This window comes from Mesitornis unicolor, unplaced genomic scaffold, assembly GCF_000695765.1.
Source record: "Mesitornis unicolor isolate BGI_N332 unplaced genomic scaffold, ASM69576v1 scaffold2528, whole genome shotgun sequence".
Taxonomy (NCBI): domain Eukaryota; kingdom Metazoa; phylum Chordata; class Aves; order Mesitornithiformes; family Mesitornithidae; genus Mesitornis; species Mesitornis unicolor.
Genome location: NW_010203654.1, coordinates 88,502 through 98,399, shown reverse-complemented (window position 1 = coordinate 98,399; position 9,898 = coordinate 88,502). Strand labels below are relative to the sequence as shown.

The 9,898-nt window shown below is 39.9% G+C and overlaps 1 protein-coding gene across 1 annotated transcript in view; it reads left to right on the top strand.

The window, feature by feature from the left end:
* Positions 1–627: 627 nt before the first annotated feature.
* BICD1 (bicaudal D homolog 1 (Drosophila)) overlaps positions 628–9,898 on the top strand; it is a gene marked incomplete at its 5' end in the record, with an annotated part of 81,415 nt that continues 72,144 nt past the window's right edge. Inside the window, one exon of the mRNA XM_010190771.1 lies at positions 628–840. Within this exon, the coding sequence (XP_010189073.1) occupies positions 628–840 (213 nt within the window). The remainder of the gene's footprint in view (positions 841–9,898) is intronic.

Sequence of the window (9,898 nt, the reverse complement as noted above, 5' to 3'; positions counted from 1 at the left end):
TCTGCTATGTATTTGAAAAAGCTCTTTTTCAAACACTGAGTACAAATGAAATGAAGGGGTTTTCAAATTCCATGTTTAGCTTACCAGAGGTATAGTTGGCTACTGCTTGATACTCAACTCATTTATCTTTCTTTCCAGTTATGGGAAGCTTTTTTTCCATACCATGAAGTCAGCTCCTATAATAAAAGAATGTTGAAAATAGAAAGCAATTTAGAAAGATTTGTCAGCTCTCTATGCTGTTCAAAATGAAACTAAACACACGTTTATTTTACAGAACAAGAGAAGAAAAGAATTGATGAATTATCAGCTGGCCTCGTGCAGGAGAGTCAAACACTGGCACTAATTAATGGCTAGTTAGCCGAGCACCATCTTGATCTCAGTGGAGGTTGCCTGGACAGGGGCCATAAATCCATACTGCAAATGAGAACAGCTTCAAGATGCTTCATTTCAGCTAAATGAGATGGTGGCCCTCAGCTGATAGGAAGCTGCTAAGGCAGGATTCATTAGGTCAGAGTTTGGGACACACAGATCTATTTCATTCCCGCTGGCTATGCAGCTGCTCATTATTGTTGATAATTCTTCTAGGGCTTCAGTAGTTTTATGCTGTGCACTGTTTTCCTCTTGCAGGCATTTGGACAGTCCTTCTCGATTCACCGCAAAGTGGCTGAAGATGGAGAGACACGTGAAGAGACGCTCCTCCAGGAGTCTGCATCAAAAGAAGCTTATTACCTCGGGAAGATTTTGGAGATGCAGAACGAGCTGAAGCAGAGCAGGGCAGTGGTCACCAACGTTCAGGCAGAGAATGAGAGACTCACTGCTATTGTCCAAGACTTGAAAGAGGTAAATGAGCGTGTGCAGGGAGCAAGGGGCTGAATTTTCTTGTGTTATTTTGGATGGCATGGCTCCAAGTCATGAAAATACTACAAGTAAAAATGCTCATCTACCAGCCTGTCATCATCCCAGAAACCACCTGGACTGAGACAGCTGTGATTTGGAAAGGAAAAAATGTAACTTATTTTTAAACAGCAACAAAAATCCTCTGCAAATACCAATTCAAAACCCAATTCAAGGAGCTATAATTTCCCAAGTAGCCGTAGTAATTTGCACTGTATTTTGCAACACCTACATATGGGTGAGTTTTATAAAAAAACATTTTCCGCATACGTCTGATATTCTTGCAACTCCTCTCTTTCTCAACATGCACATTGTTTCTCTAGTACTTTGGATTGGTTAGGATTTGATAAAATTTTCACCAGACTTCTCCTGTAGAGCAAAAATAAAATGGATGATCCTGTTTAGAAAATGGGCAACAGTCAGGAAGCCAAATATAATTATTAACCACACAGTGGTTATTGATTAATTTCATTGGAGAAACAAGTAATAATTTGACTTTTTTCCTTGATATCTGGAAGATTGGATAGATTTTTTATTTTTTTTTTTTACTTACTATTGCTTCCATCTCCCAATAAGTGGAGGACTGATCGAATTTTCCTACCTTATTCTTTCTATATTGATGGCAAGTACTCACAATCCATGTAGCAAAGCTCAACACAAAACCTCATCACCTGTTCTGGGTTTCTTGTAGACTTGTGACCATGTACTTATTTTGGATGTGCCTTTTGTGCCCATAAGAAGTTGACGTTTATCAAAATCTTTTGCCTCCTTGGCTTGTCCCACTCCTGTGAGTCCCTGTGCAGCACTGTTGATCTGTTCATGGCTCTCTAGTCTCCTTCCTTGGGTGCAGGTTTTTTTTTGCAGTTTGGGTGTCTGAGAAGTTTCACAGGAGTCTGCTGTGATTTCAATGGCCTGTTCATTGGGGTGACTTCAATGCATACATTTCTTTTAACTCCTGCAGTTTCTTCTGATGCTTTCACAAACACATTCTTAACTCATTCATAATTGTCTTACTGTTTCTCTTGCAAGCCTCCACAAATTCAGTTTTCAAAGCAGAGCAACTACCTGCAGGGGAAGTCAGCACTTAAAAGTAACGCCTAATCTTTCCTGCTTTCCCCAGTCATGCTTGGACTTAAGGGCTCTCCCTACTCTCTAGCTGGTGGAAGAGATGCTTCCTGAGTGTTTATGGAAAATGTTTCTTTTACGTGAATTTAACAAATTAACAAAGATTATCATGTTTTCTGAGTAGAATGACATCCTCTTAAACTACAGAAACCCCTGGGACAGGATCTCCCTGTAACTGGGTTCTTGACTCCCTTTGACCATTCTTATTTAATGGTTGCACTGGACTTGCCCGTAATACAAGTCAGGTTTCAGAAAGAAATAATTATATGCTATTTATTCACAAGATCCATATAACATTTGTGAATGTAATTGTTGTTGCATTGGTCAACAAAAAAAAAAAAAGAAAAGAAAAGAAAATCAAGTTTGTATCTACTCATCCTAAAATCATATCCTAAAAGCTTCTCTAGTAGCAGGCAACCAGCTTCTGACACACCTACCTTATGGTTTGGTTAAAGGTTGCAGGTGAGCAGAATCCTAATGACCTGGGGTTCAGTCACAAATGAAAAACTGAGTTAGAAAAAACACACATTTGTCTTTGTACGCGATTTCTTCCTCTGGGGTCTCCTTGGGATTCCTTCAAATGCAAATCTCTCTTCCATTTTCTGTCATGATTATTGATCTGTAAGTTATTCAGGAGGAAGTGCCAGTACCTGTCCTCCCTAGAATATTGATTGTCCTTATTTCTTTGGAGATAATAGTAACCCTTAGTGTGAAACCAGCTGCAATTATTTCCTGTTCTAATGCTAAACAGAAACAAGCCCTAGAAGTTAATTAAAGTGCAAGAAAAGAATCTACTTGAATAAAAATAAGGCTAATAAACTGTTTGTTATTATTAAGATGGTGTAGGACCCTGAGTATGAAGTCCTTGACTATGCTGAACTTTTATTTTGCAGAACTGCAATCAATGTATTTCAACATAAATGGGATTAGTGCACTTAGTTCATTATCAAGCTTACACCAGACTCTATTATGATTACTTGATTGTAATAAGACATATCTGGTGATTGACACCTGCCTCAGGCTCTTGGGGATCTTGTCACACTGAATTACACTGCGTTTCACCTTGTGCTCAAAGGACTCTCACTCTTGTACCCAGCTCAGTATACCTTGGTCCAAACATATAAATCCTAAGGCTGCAGTGTCCAAGTGTGTGCAGAAAGGAGGTGCCCTTCTACTGTAAGTGTTTATGAACTTTGTCTGCTTAGTTCTGGATACTGGTGATAGGAAAAGATAGACTTAGCTTACTGGAAATCTTGATGTTTTGGGGTAAAGACAGTCATTAGAAGCTGCCACTGGTAGATTACTACAATGAGAAAGTAATTTGTCTCTTTAACCAGTATATTTGAAAATTAAGTTAGAGAAAAAATGGAAGAAAAAAGGATGGTCTTTATGTAAGCAGCTGTACTGAGTGATGTAAAGATAGATTGTGGATGCAAGTTACTTGGCTACATCCTGTCTCTTCCCCTCCCTCCTTCACATCCCTGAGAGAATATGCTTTATAGTTGGTTTTTTAAACCTCACTAAGATATCTTATAAGGTAAAAGAAAAAATAATCACTCCTTTCGCCTTCAGACTTAAATTAAAAGGTTTGAAAAACTGCTTTGTGGTTCTGGAAGCAGCATTTTTATATAGATGACAGAAATTTATAGTACTTTATCCTTGCGTTCAGTCCCTTATGATACTGAAGACTGATTGCTAGGTTTCAAGAAGTGACCTGTGTTATTGGTACTGCACTCCTAAATAACAGTCGATGCTGCTCCATTCTCTGGTCTGTCATGGGATTTCCCTTTTGAATAGCTTCTGCTTTCTAAATTTGCACAGAAATCCATAGTCGTATGAATGTGTATGAGCATTTTGTGAACCGTCAGAAAGCACTTGCATGAATGCTGATGGCTTTCAGGAATCTTGGGAATTCCTTAGCATCAGAGTTTAAAAATTCATGCCTTTTTGCAAGTATCTGCCATGTAGTCACAGCTGATGTCTGCAGGGCAGCTTGACCTGGATCCCCCTTACTATAAAAGGGAATATATCAGGCTCAGGTCTCTGGAGATTCTGCATCTCAGTCTAGGAAAGCAAACAAACAGATTTCAATGCTCGTCACTAGAAAAAGATATATTTTTGAAGAACTTGGCATTTATTTCACCTTTGACATGAAGGATGAACCAGGAATCTCATATACAGAAGAATTTCTAGATTCGTGGTAAAATGATCAAAAGAGTGAAACACCAGCAGCAGCATTTTTGATGTAATAAAAATTCCTAGAGTATTGGATAGGAATATTATTAACTATCATCTAACTAAATAAAATACATGTTTTGGAAAGGAGATAGCCTTTTTCGTTCTTTTCTTCTACTAAGACCTCAGACAGGGGACTTAAAACATTATTTGGAGATTCTTAAAACTGCTTAATCTGAACCAGAAAACACAGTGATTTTAGAAATTAGGCCAGAGAGACAATTTTTTTAGTAGAGACTAGATTTTTGTCTATGTTGTAAATCACACAGTTTATGGTAGGCAACCTCTTTGTGTGGAGAGATCAGTATGGTTATTAGCTCACTAAACCTTTTCTAACTGCCTAACTTTATAATAAATAGTAAAGAACAAAATTAAACCACAAGCTTTTATAATTTTCTAATTCTGCAGTGGTTTTGGTTTTCTTTTTCCTCTGCTTAAAACATTGTGTTTACTTACAGTCAGGAGATGAGTGACTGGTTCTTCCATTTGTACCACTGAAAAAGTATTACTTTATGGTAACCATAAGCATTTTATAGAAGGATAAAGAAGATGAAATCACTATTCTGAGAAGCTGATAAATGACAGGGGCAGTTATGCAAGCAGAAATGATCCAGCTCAGAAGCTGGAGCAGAAAGTGGTTTTGATGAGATCGTACTTTTCCTTCATGAGAAAGCTGGATGCCTTGGAGATGGGCATCTGACTCAAAAGGAGTGGCAACTGAGGGGAAAAAACATGAAGAGAGGAGGGGAGGCAGGTGAAGGTGTAGAAAACAGAGGTGAAAGGTGAGAGTACAGTTTGAGTTTTGACTAGGATTAGGAGTTGTGTGAGGTGGGTAGAGGAATGCTTTTGTGCCTGAAGAGGCTGCCATGTGTGAGTCAGCTCTTTCTTCCCAACAAGACTAGTGAAAATAAGGAGGAATAACACAAATCAGGAAGCAAAAGGTTAAACTCATAGACTGTCCTACTAAATGTCACTGCAGCAGCTGCTAGGCTTGCAGAAAGAAATCGACACCTGGGTACCTGCAGACCAGGAGATAACAGATGAACAGGGAGGTTTATGTGATGGCATTGTTAATGGGCCATGGCAACACCACACACCTGGGCTGCTGGAAGGCAACAGTAGGGATGAGGGCAGTGGAAAATTGAGTGGAGAGAAAAATATAAATTGGTGAGGCATTATGTGCTGAAACCAGGTGGAAAAAAAACATCTAGGATGAAATTGTATGGCCCTGCTGCCCTTGAAATAAATAGCTAAACTTCTGTTTGCTTCAGCAGTACAATGATCTTGTACTTCATGCTAATGAGGGAACATATGGGTGTGATAGCTTGAACTTTTTTTTGAGGAGAACCTATGTATGGTGTGAAGCATGAGCAGTTGTGCTGGATGAATGTTTTAAGTTTCACTGCTAGCTATGGCCATTTCAGGAATGTAACCTCATGCTAAGTGGCCACATCTGCATTCTGAAAATACATGAGAAATGGAAAAAAATTACAGGCATTGTGCTCAAGTTTACTTTTATCTTTAAAAAAATATTAGAAGTTGGTATTTTTATACTAAATATACCTTCAACAATTTCCTAACTGGCTATTTCCTGTTTAGAAATTATACTTTCTCAGTCTGAAGGGTTAGGCTTTATTCTGAATTGTCAAAAATGAGAGAAGAACCTAAAAACTTTGAATGTGAACACATATCTGGCTAATACCTACACCTATTTCAGGGTCTTGTTTTGTTGTTCTAGGGATAGACTATAACAGCATTTGGGTACACAACACTTCCTATTTTAGGGTGTAGTTAGGTTCAAAACTGAGATCCTTAACGCATTCAGCTGTCCATCTACTCCTGGAGGCTCCTACGGCCATTAGGTGCATATGTTTCCAACTGTAATATTTTCTGCCCATCTAATGGTCTGCTTCCAGATAGATTCAGGAGCACCTCTGGCTTGGGCTAAGGTCTATTATTATATGTTGAGGTCTATTACTGGATATTGAGCACTGCTGTAGGTGCTACTGGGATCCTCCAAGGAGATGTTTCACTAGCTGACCTCGTCACCTAGTGATGTCCTTCTACTCCCTGGTTCTGTTATTGTGGCAAGATTTGAGGGTCAAATTTCTTGTCTGCCTGAGGGGTTATGAATCCACTTCTCCCTCTGAAGAAGGTGCCCTAGCAGTCAGTTGGCAGGCTCTTCACTCCTTCAGATGGGGATAGTTATTATTTTGTGGGTCAGGGAGAGCCAGAGTGAGCAAGCCCACAAGAATGATTGTAGCCTAAAGGCTAAACCACTCAGCTGGGAATAGGGAACTAGTTCTAGTCCCTATTTCTATTAATGTTTAATAAGAAATACTTGAATATTAATTGGGACAGGGACCAGGACCCCAGTCTTTCCTTGGTGAGGTGATAGCCATCAGCAAAGGCTTTCTCCATCTCTGAGAGCATGGTCTTTGGCCCAGGTCTCCCATGTCCATAGCTAGTGGTTTAACTACTGAGCTCTTGGAGGGAGGTGGCTCCAGGTTACCAAGTGAAATAACTTTCTCCAGCTCTCTGTTGAAGAAAGATGGAAAAAGCCAAGTCCAGAGGAATCACTGCTATAAACCATGTATATGTGGAAAGCACTTCCTGGCAGCCTGGCCATAGTGACAAAACTCTCTTAGAGTGAACTCTCTTTTAATGTATTTTCTTGCTTCTCTTAGTTGTCTAACTTTCTTCATTAATGGAATAAGGAACTTGTGAGTGTGCTTTCCCATTTATCCTAGATGGTGAAGTGATTTCATTGACTGTAGTATTGACTCTGACAATGCATTCAGCATCCTTCCCTGATTTCACCTGCTCCCTCATGGTGGTGTCCTGTGCTTCCCATTAGCTGCACCAATAGACTTATCTCACTCAGTTGACTGAAGAATAGAAGTTTCTTTTGGCATTTGCACAGATTGAGTAAAGGCTGTGTTATAAATATGTTTATCTTACTGACATTATGCTGGTACTTGCAGCAATGGCTTCATTTCTAGAGGGAGAATGAGTAAGGAAGTACAATGAAGAATTCAGTGTGCTATGGTGTCTTCATCTTCATGTACCTTCATGCAAACACTGCTTTTTGAAATGAAGCTGTAGGAATGTGATGCCAGAGCAGCCGATGGAGATGACTGTGAGGGGTCAGAGCTGCCCAAGAAACAAAGTGTGGCTGAGAAGTGATAGAGAGATGGCAGAACTGTTTATTCTGCCAGGACAGCTCTTTCATCACATTTTAGGGTAGTGTTAGCATAATCACTCTTGCTGACTATATTTACATTCCTTTGTTTTGTAAGTTTCCTTTAACTGGCTAGAACTGTCTCTAAATTAGGCTTAAAATATAAATTTGTTAGCTTGCCCACTGGGAGGCGTTTTTCTTTTCTCTCTCCTGTTTTCAGGAAAGCCTGCTGAAGGAAGCTTTTCCACCTTGCTGGTGCCTAGCCACCCTTATAAATTTTTCTTCCTCCTTTGCTGACAGTGCTAATTGGTGGGGGTTTTTTTGTCTTGAAAGGTGGAAAAGTTTGCTAAAAATATGTTGTTTCCTTCTGCTTTCAGGAAAAGTTTTCAAATTGACCTTAATCTTAATTATCATATAATAGCATAATGTTCTGTAACATGGGAAATTTTATTAGATGTTGCTGACCTGCTTCAAATCGAACTCCAGTGTATACTTGTGTCATATCTGAACCTCTTTAGAAACATGTTAACAGCTTCTGTAAGCAGTCAGGTGTTAATGCTTTTAAGTGAAGACACTTGTCTATGGTCTGTTGAGACTGGAAAGAGCTGCAGGACGTCCGGGTGCTTTAGGCTGAGCAGGGTGGAAAGTGGCCTTGTCCTTGCTCCAAATTCACATGAAACACATGTTTCCATCCATACTGTGTCTATATCAGTCTTGCTGTTCCTTGTACAAGGAAGAAAGTGCGCAGGTGGGTTTGGTGACTGCTGTTGCCACTGTCTGCGAATGGGAAAATTAGCAGCAGACCACACTGAAGTGTAAAGCCTGGCTTTGTGGCACAGGGCAGTCTGGAAGGTACAAAACTATGGATGCTGTCATCAGTGGGTGTTTGCTGGCAAAACCTTTTTACTAATTTTCATGTTTTTACAGTGGTTTTGTGAAGGTGTTATTTTGTAGAGTTAGATGCTGATACTTGCTAAATGGTTTTCTCTGCCCTGTGCATTTACTTCCCCTGTTCACAGAACTTTACTTCTGAAAAGAAACAAAATGGATTTCTTTATGTCTTGGAGACAGAAAAATAAAGCAAGCTGTGATTTGTAATCCTACTGAATCGCTCCTTATACTTTTGAAAGGGATAGATATGCTAGTAGCCTTATGCTGTCTATCTGTCAAAGAAAGAGCTTTGATTATAGGCAGCAAGACCTGTCCTGTGTAGATTGCTTCTGAGCACCCTTATTAACAGATAAAGGTTTAATTATAAATCTGCCATTACACTTTATCTACTACTTAATTACCACCAAACACTTTCTTGTGGTTCTTGTTTCACACATTGGCCAACAAACCACTCACTCTTGCAGATGAAACCAAAGGTGAGACTGTGTAAGATTCACCCTTTAATTTCCTGAAATACGGTTTATAATCTGAAATTTCTCTTATCTTATAATTGCTCATAAAATGATGGTTTTTCGAAGCACATACTCCTCATCAGCACCAATTGTAATAGAACAGGAAGGTCAATAGTGCAGGATAAATATATTTTTTTCTGGCACTGTTTTCTCGGGGTGATCTTCAGCTCCTTGTTCTGCTGTTCTTGCCCTCGAATATACCTGCAAGCTACCAAGAGCAGCTTTGTTTGGTTGTGTTTCCTGTTACTGAGCCTGGAACAGTGACTTAGAATGCAAACTTGTGATCTGACACATGCATGACACCGTTTTCTTTGGCAAGGTTCAGGCATTTAGCTCTGCTGTGGATAACGGAGTCAAACAATGGACAGTAGGGAGGTCAAAAAAAGGCCAGGCAGGATAATGGAGCATAACCAAGGGACTGTTGCATAAATACAGACTGTCTTATTATAAGCACTCAAATTCCCAGCTCCTTCTTTTCTGTGAACGGGTCCTTTGCAGGGCATCAAACAGAAAATGAAAGAGGGTGGTGTACTTTCAGCTGCCCTCTGTAATCTCTGGGCGGTAATTAATCAAATCGGAACCTGGCAGTGCTCGTTCTTACATAAGTCTGTGAAATAATGACCCCTTATTTGTGCCGGGGTAGCATTTCAAAGCCCTTTACCTACCCCCCTGTGCAAGTTACTGTGAGAATGTGCAGAGAGGACAGCTGTGGAGGCCAGAGGTATACCTGGGTTTTAAGAAGAGTGAGACAAATTTCACTGGAGATTGGGGCCATCAATGCTTCTCATACCTGCAGATCCAAACCTAGTGCCCAGCTCAGAAAGTTCTTCAACCCCTTGATGCAGTGGGCTGGGAGGGGATGCCAGGGAAAGCATCATCATATAACATCCCTGTTTCTCAGGGGTCATACACCTGTGAGTGGCCACTTGGATGTTGGACTAGCAGCTCTGAAGTTGAGAAAAATGTTAATTTTGTCCAGCCTTTAGTTTTTTTTAAAATGCATAACTCTGCTGATTTGTTTTTTGTTTCTAGATGAGGAAGCCCTTATAAGAACTGCTTG